Source organism: Gossypium raimondii, chromosome 10 (genome assembly GCF_025698545.1).
Source record: "Gossypium raimondii isolate GPD5lz chromosome 10, ASM2569854v1, whole genome shotgun sequence".
NCBI lineage: Eukaryota > Viridiplantae > Streptophyta > Magnoliopsida > Malvales > Malvaceae > Gossypium > Gossypium raimondii.
In genome coordinates this window covers 51885553-51912205 of record NC_068574.1, presented here as the reverse complement: position 1 = coordinate 51912205, position 26653 = coordinate 51885553, and the positions used below count along the sequence as shown (strand labels likewise).

Sequence of the window (26653 nt, the reverse complement as noted above, 5' to 3'; positions counted from 1 at the left end):
TATTTTGTGTGTTTGTTGCACAAATATCTATTTGTTTCAGTGGTTAAGTGTTTTTGATGTGTTTGGGAGTGTCTGAAAAGTCCTAGGTTCAAGCTTGGACTTGTGCGAAAAGGTTTTTTTTAGGGAAAAAAAACCCTTGCCTATAGTTAGTAGGCTTTTAAATTATTGTAGTTAAAACAATACGCAAAAAGCCTACTGGTCTAGTTGGTAAGTGGCGTGTTACCTATGCCAAAGGCCTGAGGTCCGAAGCTTGGTGGAGGCAATGGAGTATTTATTTTGCTGCTGTGCTGTAGGAGGTGTTGTGGTTTGACTGAAACACTGAAGTGGTTGAGAGGAATTCAAACTGAGTGGTTAAGGGGAGGTGTGATTAGATGCATAGGTTTGAGGAGGGATTTTAGGAGAAAATCAAGGGCTGAGGGGAGAGGGAATGTTGTGCCGAAAGTGGACTCTGTGGCACTCAAGAATTCGGCTAGTGGGGTTCTTCTCATTTTTTTGATTTTTCTTTGTTTGTGTTGTTCCCTCTGCCGAAACCTCTTCTTCTCTTTTTCGAATTTTTCGTATTTTTGTTTTCCTCTCCTTTTCTTGAAGCCGAATGTGGTAAGGGTGTTGCACATTCCTCCGTTTCAATTTTTGACAACCTTTCTCTTTGGTCGAATGCACTTTTCTTTTCTTTTCATCTCCTTTTCTCTCCCTCTAGTGTTGTGCTACCGATTTCCAGTTCTGACCGCTGCCGAAACCATTCCTCTTCTTCTACCAATTGACTTTGCTTTTTTTTTTGGTAAGTGAGTATAACACTTGAATTTTCGAATTTTGAGTTACTAAAGTGGAGTTTGTTTAATTGTTGTTGACAGCTTTAAATCGAGGGTGAGGGGCTGTACTAGTGTCGAATCCTTCCACTATTCGATTCTTTTGCTGTCTTGCAGTAAGTTCTATAAGCGAATCATTATTTCCTTCTTCTTCTGCCTTAAGTGATAACTGATAGCAATTGTATGCCAGTTAATGAAGTATTCAAGGAATTCCTAATCAATCTCTAAAGACTAGATCCGTGGGAGTCACCGTGGTTCGATTGAAGGTTGGTAAATGCTTGAGTGACTGTTCGTGACGAATAGAAACAATGTGTGTAAACCCTGCCCAAAACATAAACTGGCAAAAGGCAGAAATTATGGCAATTGACGCTACACGAGCATGCACTCACTCGTATAGGAAACCGAACACATAAAATGTGGGCATTAGAATGTCGTAGTCACCATCAGCGATTTCGTGGTCTTAGGCTATTTTGGGCCACGATAGGCTGAAATGGGTTGTATGGGCCCAACGGGCTTGTGGACCCCATACGGGTAAACCACAAGAGCGTGTGGAGAAAATATGGCCAAACTGTGTAATATTATGGTCGAGATCAATTCTAGGATATGTGGGCTAGACGAGTGTGTGGGCCCACATAATGGGCCTTGGGCCCAATTTCACCGTTTGACTGTTAAGGTTGCACGGGTCGTCCGAGATGACTGTGGACCTACTAATGGGTCGGTAAGTAGACCTAGACTCCCAAACTGATATGAAATGACTGTTATGCCCTCACGTGGTAAAATGACTGTTATTCCCCTATGTTATAAAATGACTGTATGTTTTATGTTATGTATGATTATATATAAGCATGTCACGATATATATATATATATCTGTTGCATACATGTATGATATGTTGCATGGGAATGGGACTATTATGATTGGAAGAAGTGTGTTGTACTGGCAACTCTGCTGCAAATACTGTTTAGTGCTGCAACCGGTGCTAATTTTGGAGTGTAGGGATGAGTAGGTGATATTATCCCCACATGGAGTGTTGGGCTGGACGGAATGGAGTGTAGAGGCTGGTTGGGTAGGATTTCTGATTGCATGTCTGAATTGTTACTGTCACTATAATGGGCTAAGGCTTACAGTAATACTGATACTGTAATAGGCTAAGGCCCAACTGAACTGAATTGAACTGAACTGTTATTGAATTGGGCTTAGGCCCAGACTGTGCTTGCCTAGGGCCTGATTGGCCATTTTGCTTATATGGGGTTAGACATTGATTTTTTGTAAACTCACTCCTCTATTTATCTTACAGGTAATCCCCAGTCTTAGGGGTCGGTGCTGCGAGAGGCTCGGAGGTGGCCACACAACTGCACCTGCTTCTATACGGGATTTTTATTGATAATAATTTAATTTAGGTATGTGTTGAAATAAGGCCTCTTTAAATTGTTAACTTTTAATTTGATATTTTATTTTTTTTAAATCTTACTGATTCTAGTAGGATGCTGATTTTCAAAAGATGAATGCTTTACACGACACCATGTTTTTGTAAAATACTGTAAAAGCTTCCGCATCAAACAATGTTTTAAATATAGCAACAAACTAATATGATTTGCAAACTGCTAAAAACAACTTGAGTTTTCAATAAACGAGAATTAATATAGAATGGGTTTTTTTTCTTCAATGAAACTATATTTTCGAAAAACACTTCAATGTGATATCGCTAGATACGGCCAAAACATCTAGGCAGGGTTTGGGGTGTTACAACATGGTCGTGTGAGTCTCAAGAATCGTGTGGTTCCAAAATTAACCTATTCCAGTACTCACACAGTCGTGTGGCTAGCCTTGTGGTTCCAAAATTGAAGGGAAATTTTGTAAATTTTAAACTTTTACATCTTAATCCGTGTATATAAATTTCAATAGCAATCCAATCAATTGATAATTTAAACATTTAAAAACCACCATAACACCATCTTGCCATCATAGTTCCCAAACATTTGGTTTAAGTTCTTATAATTTATAAAGTTTGTAAAGTTCACATTTTAGTCATTCTTACTTGAAACACACACTAAATTTCTATGTACATGCCATTCTAACCCAAAATTTAGAAGCCACACTCTCTTGGCCTCGGGATGTGATGAGAGGAGCAGGTCTCGGATCACTTTCTAGCTTCACCTCTCATCTTTAACCTACACGTTAAAAGAAAATGTGTTAAGCTAAAATAGCTTAGTAAGTACTGCAAAAATTTAATCGTAAGCCTAAATGTATATTTTGAAACATGTTATTAATAAAAAAACTATTTACATAATGAATGCCAATTTATTATATAAATACTTGTAGACATTAATGACACTTGTTCAAATTACACATATTGATTTGTATTTCATTCGCAAGGCCCAAAGTAGACTTAAAAGAACAATCATGATATAAGGAACAAAATGGAACATCGCCGAAGCGGATAATTGAACACCGCTGAAGTGGATAAACATATTGTGCACTAAATATTCCTTAATGGTATGCCACTACTATCCTAATAGTTTTAATTTTGTCTACTTAGGCTTAACATCAAATATATTATCTTTACAGTCATTTCAATTTCATCCATATTTTGTAAATTATACATATAACTTGTAATTCACCATAATTGTAATATTCATAACATAACCACTTTTACATATACTTCACTATACCATTTTCTTATTAACATTAACTCTTTTATAGCATATTTTACCTTCATTATAATTTAGTCATCTTTGATACCATTACATAAAATTAAATCATCTAAAAACAATTTCTACTAATAATATCTAAAAATAGGATTAAACCCTTCTAGCACTTACAAAGAAGTTTGATTGTAGAGTTTCCTTATTTCTTCACTCCTTCGCTACATATTTTTATTTTTTACAATCTTGTCATCTTCTTTCTTCTCTTTTTCTTCATTTCCATAACACATACATAACATCTACTTGTTAAAATCATGATCACATAACATATTCATGCTCAAATAATAGAGAATAACATGAACATCATGAAAATTCTTTCCATCGCTTACCTTGAATTATTGATATCACAAACTAACCCTAATTTCCTCTCTCCTTTTAGATAGGTATTGGCTCTCTTTTTATGAAACTAAGGTTACTACCTTACTCTTTTATTGATTTGAGTAGGAAAACATGAAAGAAATTTGAAGGAACAAGCTTGGAGAATTCAAAAATGGAGGAAAAGACTTAAATGGAATACAAATAAAAGATGAGATGGAAGAATATTAGGGTGACGTTTTTGGCTTCTTTGAGAAGGATGAGAGCTTTTCATCTTTCTTTAAAATCCTACACTATTCTTCTAAAATATCTCATGATTTTAATTAAAAATCGTTAATTTTCTATCTAGTCCTTAAGCTAAACATCATTACACTTAACCCCTAATGTCTCCTAATATCTTATTTAACTACTTAATATTTTACCCTTACTTATCTCAAGAAATTCCATGTATTAATAATATCTTGCTTGGTAAAATTTCTTCTTAGTCCTTCCTTGTTTTCCCACAAAGTTTATGCTACTAACTTAACTTTTAATTTTCACTCTTTTTCCCTACTACTTTTCATTTTCTTACAAATTAGTCAATACTCCAAGTTAACTTTTCTTGTTTCGAAAACACCCCAAACCCTTTACTGGTTCCAACTATATTCCACACTATCACCTTCTAATTTTCTTAGCCCGACTTGCTGCAATACCTTCCACTAAACCCTGAGGATGTTACATGTTCTCCCAATATGACCCTATTTTATCTCATGGTAACCACTACATCTTTCTTCATGAAAAGTCAAATACTATCAAATAGTAATCAATTTGTTTGTCACAAAAACAAATGACTCGTGGCTACTTTTACTTTTCTTCTAACATGTAATGTCGATTAGAGGATATCATTTACCAATTAGTTGAGCTATGAATTCCATTATTGTGAATGATGCTATATATTACAAAATTCATATACCCAATGCACCAACTGTCGATTCCGTATCTACTTGAACTCAGGCTTTTACTTACATCACAGTATGTGAATCACACATACATAGTCCATCATAAACTTAAAATTAAGGTATGCCACACTATGAATGTCACAAGTGAATAAATCCATAAACGAATTTAAGATCGATTCTACTTGGGTCTTGCTTGATGTATTGTCACTCCATTCTATCATATCTATGTCTCTATCTTCTATGAGTAATCCAATCTGATGCTCAAGATAAAGCATCTCCCCTGCGAAATTGATAGACAGCATATTAGTATTTCAATCAATTTGCTCATTTTTGGTTCGATTAAGGACATGTTCAAGTTCATCTACTAATACAAATTGTCGTTTCGTATTACAATTCAACCACATAATAACGCCTAGTATTAGTTACACATTAGATAACCAGTGAGCCAATATTTGCTTTCATTTTTCTCTCCGTGCAAAAACCATTAAGGACAATATACAAAAAAGTACTAATGTAATTGATGAATATTTTTATTAAACCAATTTTTTTAAAAAAAATACAATTGTACATACACGAAAATAGTACACTTAGGGCCTCAAATCCAACAAATGGCTCTTAAGTCACAACTTGGGGTTTAGCATCAAAGTAACAGCCATCGATGAGGCCAATGATATCAATGTCATGAGGATTGATAAGTTAACTAGGTCTCTCAAAACCGTTGAGATCAACATGAAAGAAGCTAAGAAGGGCAAATCAAAATATTAAAATAACATTATTTTTTCAATGGCTGAAAATGTGCCCACTAAACAAAGCACTATTATAATAAAGATACAAAAACAGTTGGTTTTGCTTACTTAAGGGTTTAGTAAGACAGTCAAAAAGGAGTTTGGAATGAATAAAAATTCTGAGTCATCCAAAGTTATTCAAATGGGAAAATTCAAAAACAACGTTGAGTTAAATGAACATGTTAAGGTGAAGAAATAGAGAATTAAATGTCATGAGTGTCATGGTTTTGGGTATATTCAACTAGAATGTACAAATACCCTTAAAAAGAATAAGGGAAAATTCTATGTGTGACCTGGAGTGATGAGGAAACCAACTCAAGATCAAAGTCAGATAATGAATAGGTAAGTAACTTTGATGCTTTCGCATCGAAGGTGAATGAACTAAATGATTCTGAGTGTAAATCAGTCAAGTGCAATGAAGAAGAGAAACACAATGAATTTTTGAAATCCTACAATGAATTGTTGAAATCCTATAATCTCATGTTCAAAAAATGGAATCTTCTATGTTATGTTAATTCAAAGCTTTCTACTAGAATGATTTTCTGAAACAAGAAAGTCCCCATGTTGGTTAGTTAAGTGGATGCAAAGATGATGGAGCTTAATGGGAAATAAAAAAGGATGGAGAAACTTGAGGAAAGACTAAGAGATGTAAGACAGACTCTTGAAAGTTCAATTGCGGCACTAGCAAATTAAATGTGATTATAGCAATTGGAAAAATGGATTAGATGAAAAGAGTCTTAAGCTTCATAGATAAAGGAAAGGTTATTGCAGGGAATAACAACTTCCTTGTAGAATCCTCTTAACAAGTAAAAATTAAAAAAAAAGCCTAAACGTTAGATCAAACTAGTTCAATATACTAGAAGAAAGATTATTTGCCACTATTGTGGTGTTCCAAGCTATATGAGGCCCCGTTTCTTTAATATGCTCAAATATATTCAATGAAATGAAAAATGCTTCAAATCGAGCCTACTACTTCTAGAATTGCTTGAAAGAAGAAAAACTTATATGGAGAAAAAAATATCAACAATGTTTGTTTATTGTACACCGGTCACTGAAAGCTTCAATTGATGATATATGGTAGTTTGATAGTGTCTGCACATGTCATATGAGTGGTGATTCTAGTGCTTAAGTAGTTTTACAGAAAGCTATAAAGGTAGTGTCACTTTTGGTAACAGGAAAAAGGGCAAATCCGTGGCAAAGGGACACTTGTAGTTGATGGGATGCTTAATCTAAAGAATGTATTATATGTTGATAGTTTAAAAGATTACCTTGTTAGTATTAGTCAACTTTGTGATTAGGGATTGCTTGTAAATTTCAAAAAGGATAAGTGTGTGGTAACTTCAAAGAAGAATGAAAAAATCATGGAAGATGTCAGAATATTTGACAACTGCTAAAAAGACCTTCTACCATCCAATTATAACAAGGTAAAATTGTGTACACTATCAAGGACTGCAAAGATTAGTACGCTATGATGCAGTTTGAAGCTTGTCAAAACTAGGAGGAACGAATCCTAAAGTATTTTGTGATTTCCTCAAAGAGAAGTAGCATAGAGGGAGACCATAAATTGTTGGCGCAAAATTAAACCATCGTTCCACTTCACCTTCTTAATATAGACTTCTTTGGACCAATGCAAACTAGAAGCAACGAAAGTAACAGGTATGTGTTGGTATGTGTTGATGATTTCTCCCACTACTGACTGCCTCCGGATGTACTAACATCCAGAGTGTGAATCCTGCAACTAAAGATATGAAATTGAGGCGGTGTCCGCAAGTCTGTGGGTTAGGCTGTAATATGGTTTTTACAACGAAAAAGGTGAGTACTTTGATGATCATAACCAAGGGAGGCAAGTACTAAATTAATATTAACCTAAAGATAAATAGATTTAATTAATACTTTAGATAAATTATATTACGACAAAATATAAAGTAGAAGAATTTAGGTTTTATAAGAAACGAATAAAACGTGCATAAAGTAATGAAAATGAAAATCTAATGTGTAACTCAACCAAATCTAAGCATGGGTGATTAATGCTTTCACATACAGGTTTGATGTCGCGACATCCACTGCCTATGTCGCGACACTGATGGCAATTTGCTTGGCTCAGGCTCAGCTTTAGGGGTGTGTTGCAACATTCACTATCTATGTCACTACATCGAAGGCAAACTTGTTATTTTGGCACTTTGTTCACTATGATGCAGTATTGAACTCCTTATGTTGCAACATGGCAACCAATCTTGAGCCCTCATGCCTTTGAATGGTGTCCTGCACACTTACGAAGTACGTTAGTCTTCCCTTAGGCCTCCTTCGGCCCCTAAGTTCATAAAACAACTCAATTACACTTTTTATTAAATAAAAACTAATATTGACAAAACTAAATAAAACATAATAAATTTTCTCATATTCAAGCTCCTTAAGTATGAAAACTAGTTTAATCTGCTACAACAAATTGTGGCAAATCAACTATATTTGGGTAAGATTTTTTAAAGAGACATCAGACACCTTCAGTGAATTCAAGAAACTTTTCAAAAGGCTTATGATTGAGAAAAGGAAAACCATTGGAGCTATTGCAGAAGTGATCATGGAAAGGAGTTTGAAAATCAAGTAATCAATCAAATAAATCTAACAGACTAACCTCAATAACAACAATTTCAAATTTGATATCAACCAAGTCCTTCAACTACTCACACTTGCTGCAAGAGAAAATATTTCAAAATCTAGCAAGCAACAACTTATTTAAAAAAAAAAGGAACTTTGCAGAACAAGAGACTTGGAACTTCTAACCTCGAGCGATTGTTGATGTTCAAGAAAAATTGATTCATCTGCATGGCGTCGTAGTTCCCAAATCAACAGAGAAAACTTGTAAAAATTGAAGAGAAACAATAAAAGAAAATGGAAAGAAAAAGAAGAGATTAGAGAAAAAATTTGAGAGAAAATTGAAAGTAGGAGGATTTTAGGAAGTTAAGGCTTGAAACTAAGTGAAAAATGGTGTTTTTAGCTGAGTTTTCGGGTTAAATAAGGTGAAAACACGAGGGTTGTGATTGCCAAATGGGTTTTCTGTAAAACGCAACAAGGTATCGCGACACCGAGAAAAAATTAGCCTCAATATCGTGATATTCATTTCTAGATGTCACGATATCCCTGCATGTTTTAGTATCAAAATTTAATTTCGATGCTAAAACGGTTGTTGCAATACCAAAGGGTCGATATCACGACATTGAAGGTTATTTTGGCCTTCCACCAAAACTGTCTGTGGTATTACGACATTGACCCAAGGGTGTCGCAATACTATTATAGAACGCCCAAAATTTCTTAATTTTCTAGCCTGAACTCCTCTCTACACAAAAATACACCTTCTAAGTCCTAATTCTAAGCATGAAATCAGTTTGCAATCTAACTTAGGTAACTAGAGTCTAGTTTCCAATTTTTTAATTATTTAAAAATATACTCAAAGTCAATCGACAAGCTTAGGAAGTTGTCCCTGGGCGATCCGTAGCACCTCAAAAATGGAATTTCTATGAATTCCTATAGACTTTAACCAAACATTTTTTCATGATCGAATGAATTGAGACCTCCCCTCAGCGAATGCGCATATCAGTGTCTTCTTATCTGAAGGCCTTTCGACATGCACTTCTTGAACCACTTCTCATCGACATTGAACCTAAGCCATTGCACATTCTAAGGAATTGTCAATTCAGGGATTATGAATTCAACTTCTTCTGAAAAATGAAAGACCCGAATCTTATCTTCCGCTTCAATTCGAGCATAACCTTGTTGAAGCACATCTTCGGTCAGTTCTTGTCGTGAGATTTTTTCTAAAGTATTTAGAAAATGTTGTGGTTCCTCCACACTTTCACTTAAAGGCTTTTCTAAAACTACCTCTACTCATATCTCTATACTTATGTCAAAAGAGTCGAAGAGTTCATCAATAATTCCTAACATCTTACTCATTTCTCTGGTCTTTATCTCTTATTGACAATAAGCCCTCCAGTATTAATGTTCAACAAAGGTATAGAGGGCATTCTTCTCAAGTTCCGAGTCCTTCAGCTCTACACACTCTTCCACCAGAATATGTTCCTTAGCTCGTCATCAGACTGCTTCTAACACTGACTCTAATTGGTTATGTATAGTTTTCATGGTTTCATGGCATGTCAACAGGCCATCCTCAAGTTTACCAACCCGAGTGGTTAAGTAATAATCATCACTAAAATCTTCATAATACATACCCCCATCTTGATAGATACGAGGAATATAAGTCATTAATTGAGCTACTACCTAACCATCCCCGATTGTAGTCATCCATCTCATATGTGTAACTGTGAGAACCATAAAGAGACACATATCCTTATCTCCTATAGTAGCCATTCTCCCTTAGCTAGGCATTGGATTACCATTTGCATCAAACACGAAATGAGTCTTCGGGCCTCCTATAGTCATCATTAAACATGATTATCAACCAATTATCAACAAGGCAAAATTAAGGAAATCATTAAAAAAAATAAAGCTTCATATCTATAAACCTAGCTTTTACTAATTATTTTCCTAACTAGCATGCATCAATCACACAAATCATTCAATCACACACATTCATTGGCAACAAAACTAATAACTTGACCGCAACCAGGGTGTGTGCACTGGGCCTAAGAATCAACAAAAATACAAATAATAATCTAACGGTGTATTACAAGTGTGGCAAGTTGAGTTATAATATTTGTAGTGTTACAATGGAACATTTGAGTATTCCAAGGATCAAATCCAAAAGAGTTTGGGGACTAAGTGATTCCTAAGTAACCAATATGCAACCAAAAAGTCTAGCTAACTACTTATTAAGTGTTATATTACGACAAGTCATTATTAGGGTTAATTACACTAATTGACTACCTAACATTACAAAGAACCAAATTTGTACAAACCTGATTTTTAGCGATACCAAAAACGGTAGTTTCCGAACTCCATTTTTAGATGACCGAGTCGATAAATATTTTTTATTAATATTTATACAGTTATTATGGTATTATATTGAATTCTAGTCTAATAATTTGGTTATGTGGAAAGTTGGTCAAGGTACAAGTGTATCGATTCAAAAGTCAGTGGTTTTGGAAATTGAGATATCGGGACTTCATTTTTATAAATCGAGGTTGTAAAATAAAAATATTTACGGGGCTATTATATAGGTTAATTGAATTTTGGATTAGTAATTTTTTCAAATTAGCGATTAATTAGGGTAAAAGGATTAAATCATAAAAACCATAAAATTTAATCGCTATAGAATTCGATTAGTTAAAAATGTTTTAATGGTAAATATTTGTGGATCAAAGTGGCAATTGGCCACTTTTTAAAGATAGTGGAAGATGTGTAGCACCCTCTACTTGACCCGATCGCCAGGTCTAGGTATCGGATGCTATACTAACTAAAATGACTTAACTAAATTTCTATTTATGATTTAATTACATATTGAAACAACTTGAATTTGAAAATCTAACTGAAATTAAAACTCGTATTAAACTAGTGATAAGTCTCTAAGACTTTGATTTCAATGGATGTTACAAATTTTGGACTAAGGCTCGATAACGCATATAGACAACTTACGCCCTGAAGCGAGGCCCCTACGGGTGCCCCTTTATAAACATAGACAGCTATCGCATTTCACCTAGTTCCCGATGAAGTTTGGTTTAGTCCCTTTTAATTTTTGAAATTGTAAACTATTCTACATTCAAACATAATTTTTGTAAGTTAGGAAGAACTTAGTGAGATTCGCATATAGTATTTAAAAAAATTGTACGTTTTTGGCTCAGAATTAAACTCCCTGAATTTTATAGGAGAATTTGTGAACTTAGTTGACGAGGTCCATGCATTATGCACACTAAGCCGTTTATTAGTGAACTTAAACCCTAATATGATTTTGAAAATGTTCTCTCTTGGTCTCATCCCTTCCCATTTCTCATTGTTTTATTTCTCTGATACTCGCGTTCATTATTTTTTACTGGTGTCACTAAGCAACTAACCAAGAAATTGCCATATCTGGGGTCCTTACCAGTATACAATATCTTCACTACCTTGCAATACTAGTGCCCACAACACAACACCAAAGAACTCAATTTGTCAGCACATTCCTTAATGAATCTTTATTAAACATGCAACTCCCACATTTGGTATATCATCAAGATCTCTACCGTTTTTCATGGTCCTGATGGACCTCCACTTTTTACAATTCTCTAACAGACTTTACTGGCCATTCAGTCTTGAGCAGGCATTTCCTCCCACAAAGACTCTTTTCGGCCTATTTAAATCTTTTGGCAGACTTTTTGTCATCTTACGACTTGTGACTGCATCCTATTAGGGTTTATTCTTTTTCTACTTGAACCATATGAAATCCGTAGCTTCCCTAATGGGCTAGTTTTGACATACATTACGTATATCTCCTTATCTATGGAGTCTCTTCCTCTCTTCATCCTAATTAGGGTTGAGGCATTCCCTTGGCGCATTCATCATCGCCTTTGGCTAAGTCTCTCATTATTCTGGTGGATTATGTTTCTTAGACATGTCAAGCTCATTCATTCTTGTGACTTATCGTTCCAATCTCACACAACGAACTTTATTTAAATCCTTGGCATTCTTCTAGAAATGTGGACTTTCCAAATTTTTATTCTCATGTTTGACTTCCTGGCGAACTTCTCGTGTTTGTTGTCCCAGTGGACTACCTCTTGTTTACTGTTTTAATGGACTATACTAGTTACCATAGCCAAGTTATGGTCTTACACATTAGACCTCTTTTGATGTGTCGCCCCGTAAGACCTTACCACCATCGTGATGCCAACAATAGAGCCAACTAACCGCTATCAGGGTGTTACCCTATGAAACCTAATTACCATCATCACGGTGTCACCATGAAAGACCTATTTCACATTTCACATTGATGCTTGAACACCGAAGTGTCTATCCTCAAGGCCTTGAGCTTCGTACATCATGGTTTGCACTCAGCATGCAACACCCTATACCCAATCCGATCACCAACCCGAGCTATAAGGTGTTACAACTATAAAACTTTAACATTTTTCATATTTTATTTAAAAATAATTAAAATAATTCATCATCAATCGTTTCCAGGCTTTTCAATCTATTTGGGACCTAATTCAAGCTTACGGAACATTTAAAACAAACCGAGATCAATTTTGGATTAAATTGAAATTTCTATGAAAATTTGGACAAAAGTTTAAACATGGGTCACAGGGCCGTGTGGTAGAGACCATCTCGTGTGGCCCCAAAGTCGTGTGGCTACCCCACACACCCGTATGCTCAGACCTTGTAACTAACTGTGACCGTGTAAAAAATACTACACCTAAAATCAAACAACCACACGGCCGTATGAGAGACCGTGTGTTGCACACGGCCATGTAGGAAACCATATGTGGCACACGGTCATGTGGGAGACCGTGTGTGGTACACGACCGTGTGACAGCCCGTGTCCCAGGCCATGTACACCTAAAATAACTTCAAAACCAAGATTTTTCATCTACCATTTCTAAATATCCAAGCCAATCCATTTCCAATTACTTTTACCTATTCAAAACACATTAAAACATGCCAAAACATACCAAAATCATCCAACCTAAGTGCCTAACCAATATACCTTCAATGGCACCTCAATTTGCAACATAAACACCCATCATCCAATCAAACATGTACTACAAGTAAAATTCTTTCAACATCCTTTGAATGCAAAATAACACATATTGATATTCAATCATCATTCAAGCCATCAAATGTTCATTCAACTTATCAGAATATCATATCTTACCAAGACCAAATTAGCCATTCTTCAAAGACAAAGCATTTCAAGGTTGCCTATTAACCTGAACTACCAACACAAACATTTAAAGGCATCTAGATATCAACTTATGCAACCACCATCATAAACCACAACCAACCAAGTTACCAAATAGGATTTACATCAATACACATACCATAATTTCAAGTGCCAATCATATAACCAAAATACTTATAATTTATATATCCAAAACCCTATTTACATGCCACTTATAACCGAGCCAAAATAAACAAAAAGGTTACCGAATAAGCTACCGGATAGTGTAATCTCCAATGACGTTCCAATCGACAGTGAAAATCCGATGATCTATAATGAAGCAAACCAGATAAAGTAAGCTTTCATAAAGCTTAGTGAGTTCATAAAACAAAACAACACATACCTGCTAACTTAATTTAAAATATACAAAACATGAACTAACGATCCTTGCCATATATCATCATTTCAACTTTCTGAAATACTTAAACTTAGATGATTCATATCATCAAAATACAACGCATCAAAAAATCACATACTAAGATATGATTCAACATATCATCTCATTCCATTTTCCTTTTAATAATTATTTTTTTTGCTCGGAGAACGATAGTAAATCAACTTTGGATAAACGGGAGGGTAATGCTCATACGAGCTAACCTAAGGACTTTAATCAATACATGATGCTGCTCATACAAGCTTCAAAGAATCCACAACACATGTAGGATCTCAAGCCATCAGTACGGCATCCTTCATCGATACATAATACTTGATAAATATACACCAGCTCAAAGCCTGCTAAATAACCACCAACTCAAGGCTTGCTAAATAAACACCGGCTCAATGCTTGCTAAATAAACACTGGCTCGAGGCCTGCTAAATAACCACCGGCTCAAGGCCTACTACATAACCACCAGCTCAAGGCTTGTTTTTCCAATATGTCTCATACTCATTTTATTTTTTCATTTCGTTAACCATTCAATAGATAATAACAACATTCAATTTCATTTCATTAAACACGTAATAAGTAAAATCATTATAAACATAATAAACGTAATACGAAATTACCAAAACACAATAGCTAACAATACGCGATGACGATTACTCGACGACTTTTCTTTTCCCTCGTTTATCTACAGACTGGTCCAATTTTTAATCTAAATATAATAGTTTAATTCAATTAACCAAATTAAAGATCTTAAAACACTTACATTTGTGCAATTAACCCTTTTGTGACATTTTACATTTTTACCCTAAACTTTTATATTTATTCAATTTAATCCTTAAAACTGAAATTCTCACAATTATCACAAATTAGCCCAAGAACCCTTATGCCGAATTCTGAATGGTCCCTAAATAGCCCACTTTTATCATTTTATCACAAGAATTACATGATATTTTACAATTTAAACAACTTAGTCATTAAACTTTAAAATGATCAAAAATCACTTTACAAAATAGTCTTATTTAACTATCAAGCTTAATAATCTATCATTAAACTTCAAAAGCACCACAAATTCGTCCATGAAAAAATTCTAAACATTTAATAGTTTTACGAATTAGTCTTCGAGTTAGCTAGATTAAGCTACAACGATCTCAAAAATATAAAATTACTAAAAACGGATACCTGAGGGACTTACATGCAATGGCCAATTATAAAGGAAATTTTGAAGCCTTCATGGCTTCCTTTAATGGACAGTTTCGGTGTTCCAAAGAAAAAATGATGGAAGATGAAGAATTATCATATTTTTATTTTACTTTTAACATATATTTTTAATATTATAATTAAAATATCCTACTTAAAAATTCTTACACCAACCGCCACTATCTTTTAAAAATCGAAATTTTTCATATTAACACTTGCAATAATAACATTTAATCCATTTAGCACAAATAAACTAATAATTGCTTGTCTTTGCAGTTTTTATGATTTAGTACTTTTTACTTAATTAATTATCAAATCACTAAAATTTCTAGACCAAACTTTGATATACCTATATAATTACATCATAAATATTTGATAAAATTATTTACGGCCTCAGTTTATAGAAATGAGGTCCCAATACCTCATTTCCCAAAACCACTTGACTTTAGAGTCAAACCACTTATACCTCACTATTCATTTAATTAATTAAAATTATCATATGAAAAATTCAATTGAATACTATATTTAATCCATAAATATTAAATAATAATATTTATGAATCCATTCGTTGGATTTCTGGTCCCAAAACCACTGTTTCTAACACCATTGAAAAACAGGTTGTTACATAGCAGTACCGCATGGTGGTATCTTAACGTAATTTCATTTTCCCCATTCTTCTGCCTATTCCTCCATTTCACCATTCCTAACTTTGATGCTCAAACACCGCAGTGTCTCCTCCACAAGGCTCAAAACTTCGAACATCATGACTTGCACTCAGCAACACCATATGGCAGTATCTAATAGAAATTCCCATTTCCCAAATCCTAACTTCATTTATCCGGCCAACACTTTCCTCCATATTACGCATACGTTGCTCAAGAATATCATACAATTTATCATTAAACAACATCTCACCAGATTATCTATGATTAACTATCTACCATAAAACAATCAGCAGACAACTGGTAAGAGCTCACATAGTATTGTACGCGCACACAGCCTACTCTTTCTTCAAGCATATACACACCACGGCTTAGGCAACCTCAGTACATCATCAACGTGATACATGCATGTCAAATAACATAATTTATCACCCAAAGGCAAGGTACTGAAACTCATCTCGCTTCCTTATCCTTGTCAACTTAGCTTGTTCGAATGTCAGAGCCTCCTTGTCTTGGCAGCTAAGTATGAAAATCATTTATTGATTAAACTAAAGGCGTTCAACCCTTAAAACTTATGATCCATCATTATATAAAGGCTTTTAAGAGTTCTTATTCTATTTCTTTCTTCAATCCATGAGTACAGAAAGGTAAGAAGCTTACCAACTCCTCAATTTCTCTACCACCAGACTTCAACGCACACGACTACTATGGCATGTAGAGCTTCATTCACCTACATCCTCTTCTTATTCAGAGCGACTGAAGAAGATGATGTTATATAGAAAATTGTGTAAATAGAATTGAGAAATTTCGTCTCCACACGCGCCAATATATATACCCCTATGGCTTCACCAATCGTCACAATTTTAGAGAACAATTTGTTGGTCAAAATAGCTCCCCAAACTATTCCAAAACAATCAATTAAGCCCTTCATAACCTTTTGCACTTAATTAAGCCCTCGAATTGGCAAGTTTCATAAAAAAGGCCCTTTGACCTTCATTGACTGTTAACTCGTAGATGTGGCCATTAACGACGTTGATGTGACAGCGACAGTTGCTGATGTGGTAGTGCCACGATAGCAAAAATAAAAATAAAAAATATTTAATTTTATACTAGAATGAATTTGGACAAATAGTAGTCCAAGTTCATTTGAACCAAGATAAAATTTTGTCCTAGTTCATTTCAAGCTTAAATTTTTTTAAAATAATATATTTTTATTTTTAAATTTTTTTTTATAAATTTGTAAAACATTAGTAAAATTTATAAAAAAATATTAAATAAAGTTTAAAAAAATTAAAAATTAATAAAACCATCTAAAATTTAAGCTCAAAATGAATATAGACATATGGACATCCGGGACCATATGTCCAGATTTATTCAAGATAAACTTTTCTAAATTATATAATGTTTTTAAAAAATTAAATATATATATTCTAAAATATGATATGTGTATCAATGTTTTAATTCTATTTATACCTTGTAGGATATATAAAAATAAATAATATTTTAAAAATAAATTTTAAATAAATTTTAATTTTATTAATCGTAAGTATAAAATTATTTATTTATTTATTGAAAGAAAAACTTCTGCAATAGTCTATTGTTAATAACATTTCATGGCCATATAACATATGACCGATCTAGTTCAATTATCCGTTGAATAAAGTGAGGGTGAATTAGAGTCCATGGGTCGGGCCGGGCTAATAAAAAAATTAGGCCTGAGCTTGACCCGTATTAAAATTTTTATATAAAAATAAATTTAAAAAATATAATATATCCATATATTTAGATCCATTTTGGAATTAATTTTTTATTTAATATTTTTATAAATTTTAATAATGTTTTACAAATCTATAATTTTTTTAAAAATAAATTTTATTATTATTTAAAAATATAAGTTTGAAATGAACTTTGTCCAGGTTCATTCAAATAAAAAAATTTTTGCCACATCAACGAGTTAACAATTAATGACAATCAAAGGATGTTAGAGTTGCGTGACCCAAATTCTAAGAGATTGCTTGCAAGTTCAGTTAAATAAAAATATATTTTCTTTCTAGAAGATTTAGTATTTATTAGTATAATATATTTAGCATTTATTAGCATAGTTTATTTTACTTACTAATTTAGCATATAAATAGGCTCTTTTACAATTTTAGAAAGTGATACCCATTAGATTAGAACTCATAACACATTCAGAGAATTTTGTGATTACGTTTTGAGGGTTCTTTGTTTTTCGGGTTTAGTTTTTATCTCATCTTTCGTAATCTTCGTTCTTTTGCCATCATAGTAAAATTATCTTTGCCCATGGTTTTTTATCCTCTTTAGAGGGGTTTTTCCATGCACGTTAAATTTGTGTGTTCAGCTTCTCAATTTCTTCTACTATTTTTACTTGTTCGTTGCTTAATCGGGACGATCCTAACAAGTGGTATCAGAGCTAGTTCAATTTTCATAGATCAGCCGTTCAGAGATGGCAGCAACAAGGTTTGAAATTGAGAAGTTCGATGGTGAGACAAATTTCAATCTGTGGCAAGTTCGGATGATGACAATTCTAGTTCAAAACGGTTTGAAAAAGGTTGTTACAGGGAAAAAGCCTGAGAATCTAAATCAAACAGAATGGGAAGAGCTTGATGAAAAGGCCTTATCTGCAATCCAGTTGTGCCTTGCGAATACAGCATTGCAGGAGGTATTGATGGAGAATAACTCATCCGTCTTGTGGAAAAGGTTAGAAACTCTTCATGCGACTAAGTCTCTGGCTAACCGTTTAGTGTTGAAACAACGTCTATTTATGTTTCACATGAACGAATGTGAGCTTCTTAGAGATCACATCAGTCAATTCATTACTCTTTTAAATGATTTAAAGAATGTTGACAATGAAGATCAAGCTATGCTATTATTGTGCTCTTTACCCTCTTCATACAAGTCTTTCAAGGAGACCCTGATTTATGGTAGAGACAAACTCTTATTCGAAGATGTGAAGGGTCATTTGTTGAGTAGAGACAAACTCGAAAATGAGTTTGGTTTGAATAGCAAATCAAATAGGCAAGCTTCCGTTTTGATAGCATCAAAGAAACGAGACAAAAGGTGCCGCTATTGTAAAAAGTTAGGTCACGTCAAAGTAGATTGTTATAAACTGCGAAATAAAAGAGCTGCTAAGAGTAACGAGGAAGATGTAGCTGGTGCTAATTTAGTTGATGAATGCATTGATGATTTCTTGTTAGTGTCAACGAGCGATAACTCAAAGCTTACGTCTGAGTGGATCCTAGATTCAGGATGTTCTTTCCACATGTGTCCTAATAGAGAATGGTTCTCCACATACAGTTTAGTTGAAGGTGGAGTTATGCACATGGGAAACGATTCATCTAGTAAAATAATCAGTATTGGTACTGTTAAAATTAAGATACACGATGGGACGATTAGGACACTCTCAGATGTCAGGTATGTACCTGATTTAAGAAAGAATCTCATCTCCTTGAGTATTTTAGACTTGAAAGGATGCAGAATCAACATCGAGTGGAGCTCTCTTTTTGTTAAAAGGTAAAAGAACTGGCAGTCTTTATATTCTGGAAGGTTCTACAGTGACCGGTGAAATCGTACGTCCCTCGTCTGTTACGGAGTCAAAGTTAACTTGTTTGGAGCGGAGGCAACTTGGTCATAGGAGGGAAAAAGGTATAATCATTTCGTTGAAGAGAGGTTCTCTTTTGGATACAGGTTTTGAAAAGTTAGGGCACTGTGTTCGTGAAAATCAGACCCGGGTTTGTTTTGATTTGGCAGTGCACAAGTCGAAGGCTAGAAGTCTTCCAGCTTCTAAGCATAGATTCGACTTAGTTAATTACGTGCATAGTTCAAGATAGGCCTGTGGCGGGTTTTGGCAAAGATGGCGTTGAAAGAATTCGTGTAAAGATGGAGATTGTTAGAGCTGTGTGATCCAAATTCTAAGAGATTGCTTGCAAGTCAAGTGAAACAAAAAAAATATTTTCTTTCTAGAAGATTTAGTATTTATTAGTATAATATATTTAGCATTTATTAGCATAGTTTATTTGACTTACTAATTTAGCATATAAATAGGCTCTTTTACAATCTTAGAAAGTGATACCCATTAGATTAGAACTCATAACACATTCAGAAAATTTTGTGTTTACGTTTTGAGGGTTCTTTGTTTTTCGGGTTTTCAGGGTTTAGTTTTTATCCCTATCTTTTGTACTCTTTGTTCTTTTGCCGTTATAGTAAAATTATCTTTGCCCGTGATTTTTTATCCTCTTTAGAGGGGTTTTTCCACGTTAAATTTGTGTGTTCAGCTTCTCAATTTCTTCTACTATTTTTTCTTGTTCGTTGCTTAATCGAACGACCCTAGCAAAGATTTTTTTTATGGGGTTTACTTGTTCGAAGGTTCAATTGAGTGCAAAAGGTTACGAGGGCCTTATTGTTTGGAAGGCTATTTAGATCTCTTTTTTCCTTGAAAGAAAAAAAAAGTGAAGTTAGGAGAACTATAAAAAAAGTGAAGGTTCAATTGAGTGCAAACTACCGTAATATTAATAACATCAACAAATAGTAATCCAAAATAATAATCCATTAAGTAAACACTCAAATATTAAGCTAACAAAAAAATAAAGAGATCCCACGGTGGTGGACGACAAAAGGAACGACCGAAGAAGTAGCAGTGCTCAGCAACAAGATGGTCACAAGAGACCGAAGCAGGAGGCAAGAGCAGCAGAGGAGTGAGCGACGGGCAGAAAACCTCGGGGAGCAGCAGATTCTGTAAAAATTCATACAAAGTTTCCAAAACATGTATTTTAAGAATTTTTCAAAAAATAAAAAAATCATAAAAATTTAAAATATATCAATTTTATTGGGATGAAAACGTACGTAATTTCGTTTAAATAATTTCCTTTGGTTTCTAAGAGAAGCATTTCAATTTTAATTCTCTCCAAGTTCTTTTTTTTCTTTTGATGCTTTTATAAAAATTGTTATTTTCAAATATATAATACATCGATGAAATTATTAAAAATATATTATTTTGATATTTAAAATTATATTTAATTCAAAAATAAATCAAATTTATTTTTCATCATAATTTATATACCAATATATAATTAAAAATATATTTAATGTTTTCTTTTTCTTATTTTTTCATTTTAGGAAGGTGAAATTAACAAAAAGAAAGTTATCAGTAAAAAAATTTAAATTAATTTTTATTAAAAATGTGCACTCAATTGAACTTTTAGTGGTCTTACGTTGATGTAGCTGACGAAAGCCGTCAAAACTCACATCAGCAAAAATAATTTAAATAATAATATTTTTTTTTCAAATTCATTTTGAATGAGTGTAAAATTATTTTTTTAAATTTATAAAATAAAATAAAATTTATAAATATAGATAAAATCAAATGTATAAAAACTCAAAAATAATTATTTAATTATTCTTAGGGTATATGTTTAATTACTTTTAATTCAATTGTATATAGTCAATAATTATATATATTTATGTTAGAAACTAAGACTTTAATGTTAATTACTTAAGATAAAATTATAAAATTTTGAAATATCATAATTATAAAGTATAAAAATTCAGAAAAATATAAAAATAAGATTCGACAATGCATCGAAATATGAAAAAATATTTTATAATTATAAAAATTTAAATAATTATTAAAAATATTAAATACTTTTTGAGTTTTTCACATTTTAATTTTTAGGAATTTTTATAATTTTTAATAATTATTAATATATTTTTAATTTCTAATTTTTTTATAATTTTGAAGTCATCCTAAATGAATTTGGATAATCATTAGTCTAAATACATTATAAATGCACATTATCTTTTTCACTTTTGTAATTTTTATATTATTTTGATTTTTAGTATATGTTATTTTTAAAATATTTTAGAATTTTTTAACAATTATAAATATTTTTATAAATTTTAATTTTTTTTAGTTTTGCACTAATCTAGAATGAATCTAGACAATCATTTGTCCATATTCATTCTACATGCACATTAATTAAATTTTAATTTTTTTTTTTTTGCTGGTGTGGCATGCCACGTTATCTACCACATGGTGGCTTATGATGGTTTCTGTTAGCCATGTCAACACGATTAATGGTCAAACTGGTCAACTGACGGTTTCCATTAAAGAAATGGGCTAATTGATTTTTTTGGAGTCACTAAGGGTTCAATTGAGTGCATTTTTTTTTATAAGAACTCAATTGATTTACTAAGGGTGCGTTTGGTTCGCTGTATTGGATTAGAGGTGTATTGGATTATTATTGTTATTTTAATTAAAATATATAATTTAATAAAATTCTTATAATTAGCGAAATTTGTTTTGGTAAATTATTATTGTTATTGTTATTTAAATTTTAATAAGATTATTAATATCAATAATAAATAATTTAATCATATTTAAACATAATTATTATTAAATATATTGTAATTAAAATATATAATTTAATAAAATTCTTAATAATTAATATTCTTATATGAATTTACTCAAATCATAATATATGATAATTGTAAAATATAAATTAACATAATTATTATTAAATATATTATAATTAAAATATATAATTTAAAAAATTCTTAATAATTAATATTCTTATATGAATTTACTTAAATCATAATATATGATACTGTAAAATATAAATTAACATAATTATTATTAAATATATTATAATTAAAATATATAATTTAATAAAATTCTTAATAATTAATATTCTTATATGAATTTACTCAAATCATAATATATGATACTATAAATGAAAATTTGAAATAATTAATATTAAATATATTTTAATTAAAATATATGATTTAAAATAATTTAAAATAATTATAACTAATAAATTATATTTTATGAATTTGTATAATTTAAAATAATAATTATTACATATAATTTAATAATTAATATTAAATTTCATAAAATTCTTGATAATAAATTTTCTTATATGAATTATATTCTGCATAAACATAATTAACTTATATTAAGAAAAAGTTAGATGAAAATGAAATTGTACATCATAATCCATATGTTATATAGTTTTACAACATCAAAAAGTTTGAACATTGATATTTAATGGTGAGAAAGAAATCTTCTGACCCATTCCAATCGGGCAACTGAAGGTAAACTAAAGAAAACGATCATTTGATTTGGATGATCGGGAATTTTACTCAAAGCATCATACCGCTGATCGTCGGTTAAACCTTCAATTGACCATAAGGCTGAATATAAATTTGAAGCTTTCTCTTCCATCTTTTGATGTTCTTCTGACTTCTGCTGAACTACCACCTCGGAGGCAATACTCCTACTGATTTGATCGCCAACGGCCTAGATTTTTTCCCCCAACAAAGTGGCAGCCTCCTCAAATGAAGAACACACATTATCATGAGCATAAGATTTCTTCTTTCTCTTGTTTGAAGATAAGGAACCCCCTTGGTCTCTATCTCCTCGTGGATCTGTACCGGAAACATCCATGTCGTCTAAAGAGACGTCAGTTTCGCAGTCATAGAATGTGTTTCTCTCTTCATTCATATCTGTAGTACGTTCATCCTCAGCATGTATTTCTTCAAGAACATCAGCAGCTGTTTGAGCGTCTTTCCCAGTCGCCCGATCTCTTGCGTATATCGCAGTAAGCTGGTTGTAGTAAGGGAAAGAACGATGTCTGAACTGAGAGGCTTCTTTGTGACTCTAAAAAAAATGAGGAAATCATATTAGTTACAAGTTTTGTAAAAAAAACAAATAAATACTTGAAATACATTTTACCTTTACATAGGATTCCCAAACTGCATCTTCAGCAACAACGAGCTGCCTATGCTCGTCCCAACCAAAACCACTGTTGTTTTGGCCATTAAGCATGTCGTAGATGATGACCATTCCTTTTAGGCACCTAATCCGAGATTCAATATTTGGTTTCGCCTTGACATTGCTCTTGGTAAAGCCTTTTCTAGCATTTTTCTAGCTCGTTCAAATAACCGCTTTGAACCCGTATCGACATTAAATGTCCCTACATTGTGCAAATCCACCATGCAAGAAACCAAGGCTGCATCCTCTTCTGGAACCCATTTTCTTTTGCTTCCTCGAGAAGATTGAGAAGAAGCACCCGTTGGTGGAACACTTGACATATTGTTCTTAAGAAAAAAAACAAATTAACATATTTGAGATATTGAATATCATGAATCAAAAGGTGAACAGTTTATAATATTATATCGGTAGTTCAATACTAAATTTAAATTTATAACACATGCTGAATGAAAAGATAATTAAATTATAATTCAACAAAGTTTAGTACAATACAACTCAATTTGTCCCTAAACCTAACTAATTTCTAGATGCTTGCCATTCATCGAACATTTGAATGGCTAGTTCCATCCTCCAAGTAGCCCAAGCATCCGATGGATGAATATTTGTGATATTCGGTTCATCGTCATCCACCACATTAGTAGGTAATCCTTCTCCCACCTCCGCTTCAATGGGATCAATACTCATATGGGTTCGAATAAAATTATGGAGCAAACAACATGCTATAATAATTCTATTGTGCACCGTCAGATAAAACGATGGACTCTAAGTATTCCCCATCTAAGTTTTAATAAGCCAAAGCATCTTTCAATGACATTACGTCTTGAGGCATGTTTCATATTAAAAACTCTTGCGGAAAACTTGGCTGATAACCCTGACGCCACTCGTTCAGATGATATCGTTGTCCTCTAAATGGTGCAAGAAATCCTCGAATTTGTGTATCCAAGATCAACTAGATAATAACAACCTATAAAATAAATTTTTTAAAAAATGATTAATTCAGCAAACAAAGTTTGATCTTAATGAATAATTCAAATTCCTCTAACTATACACTGTACCATAAGGAACTTTTAGTCCATGTCTTCTACTAATGGCATCTCGAAGCACCCGTCCATCTGCAATTGAACTTTCCCAACCAGGAAGAACATAAACAAATTGCATCTCAGGTGTACAAACACCTAGCATATTTGTTGCTATGTCACCTTTTCGGGTTCGACATCTAGGTTTATCAACTGTTGGCACCCTAATCTTGATGTGGGTTCCATCAAGAGCACCTAAGCAATTCTATTTCACATGATATAAAACCTTGAGTTAGAATACTAATTTAAATCTAAGTCAAATAAATGTTGTACAAGCTATATATAAAACTCAGTCTAATACCTTAAACCATTTCCACCTTGTGTCAGAAGACTCGGATGTAATTGGCTCCGGCTTTTTAAATAAGACATCTTGTAAGCGTATGACAGCATTTAAAACACTATGAAATGCTCTGCTTACAGTTTCCCCGGACTTTCTAAAGTGATGCTTGATAACTCGATTTTTAAGGTGATGGGAGATGATATGTAAAAATATTGCTACTTGCTCATCAACAAGCATGAACCTTGACGACTTCAATCCCCCTATCGATTCTAACATCTCACATAGTTTAAAAAAGGCAGTTCTATTCATCCTAACTTGTTCAATACAAGTCTCGTCACTAGCATATACAAGCCTCTTCACATAATCCCGTTGTGCATAAATATCTACGGTATAGGACCTAATCCTTGGTCTATAAGTATGTAGGCTAAGGGTGGCACCCATTTTAAATAAGAACCAAATCGCGATTCTACAGATTTCCAACCAAATTGTCAATGCAGCACCGATTCTTTTACGCCTCACACTTTGTGCAATTAAGGGCAAACGAGCCATTACTGCACCATATTAAAATTAGAACTCAGTATCAATCCCCTCACACTTTAGAGATGCAAATTTATTAAAATAAATATCGTATAAGATATCTTTTTCAATTAATAAAATAGATAATTCATTCAATTTTTTTTGAGATATTGTTAATCTTTAGTAAGATTTTATCAATTGTTGAGATATTGTTGAGATATTGTTGAGATATTGTCATTTTATAATTTGATAATTTATTTAAAAATAATATTATAATCAATTTGAATTAAATAAGGAATTTGAATATTATTAATTTAATAACAATTATATAAGCATCGAAATTGAACCGATCAATTCTACTATCGAATGTACACTTGTAACACTTGAAGCGACCAAGGTTGCTATGCCAAAATTGGCCTCTGGTCAAATTGTCTCTTGACAAAGTTAGTCGATGCACCAATGAGCATCAATTGGGTGGTTTTGTTTAAGGATTTGAGATTTGGTATTTGTATAAAAATTATTTAATATTACAATCTTATTTTAATAATAAAATTTAACATTGATCAATAAATTCTTTTTAAAAGTAATAAATGTTTTATAGTATAAAATATTAGTATTTTAATAATATAAATATAAGAATATATTTAACTATTACTTAGCTTCATTTATCTCCTCTAAGTTCAAGTGTATTACTATGCACTTTCATATATGTAATATATATATTTTCAAATTAAGTTTTAATTACGCATTGATTATTATTAAATCTATATAAGATATTAGTTATTTAATAACTAATTAATATCTTACTATAAAATAAATTTTGAGAAAATAGTTATATAATATTTTGTAACAAATATAATTTATATTATATTTATTTCATGGAAAAACAACTTTCAAAAATTGCTTTAGGAAAATTTACCAATGAAAAATATTTTACCTAAAATCATTCTAATGTCGAAATTTTATATAAATTACATGATGCCATTTTATTAAAAATTTGAAAATAAATCTAAAATAATATTATTTATAATAAAATAATATCATGATAATATAAAAGAAGAAGATTTGATTAACTATTTTAGAAATATTCTATCCATAGCATATAGATGGGACCTATCAGGGACTTTGTTCAACTTGGAATTTCTGGTTTCTATAATGAGAATCTTGCCTTAGTAGATTTTATCATATTTACGATAAAATAATATATTTAAAAATAATAATAATAAAATATTATTATTATTAAAGTGACAAGAGCTTTTTATATAAATTATCAATTCTTTGTCTCAATCAATTGGGCCATGATCCAGAATTGAAAACCAATAAAGCACATATTTGAATCAA

At 32.3% G+C, this 26653-nt stretch overlaps 1 protein-coding gene across 1 annotated transcript; it reads right to left on the bottom strand.

The window, feature by feature from the left end:
* Positions 1-834: 834 nt before the first annotated feature.
* Positions 835-23512, bottom strand: LOC128033991 (uncharacterized). The gene is made up of 4 exons (XM_052622501.1): positions 23402-23512; positions 23068-23326; positions 1057-1127; positions 835-975 (listed from the first exon to the last, which is right to left on the bottom strand). The coding sequence occupies exons 1-4, from the start codon at positions 23510-23512 to the stop codon at positions 835-837; spliced, it is 582 nt and encodes a 193-aa protein (XP_052478461.1).
* Positions 23513-26653: the final 3141 nt, after the last annotated feature.

What these genes read in the sequence shown, in the direction of transcription:
- LOC128033991 (XM_052622501.1), bottom strand. Translation starts at nt 23,512, where the DNA reads ATGGTCATCATCTACGACATGCTTAATGGCCAAAACAACAGTGGTTTT. An exon ending in TTTGGGAATCCTATGTAAAG is followed by an intron (nt 23,327 to 23,401) that starts GTAAAATGTATT and finishes CATTTTTTTTAG; the next exon opens with AGTCACAAAGAAGCCTCTCA. An exon ending in CAACCTTCAATCGAACCACG is followed by an intron (nt 976 to 1,056) that starts GTGACTCCCACG and finishes AATTGCTATCAG; the next exon opens with TTATCACTTAAGGCAGAAGA.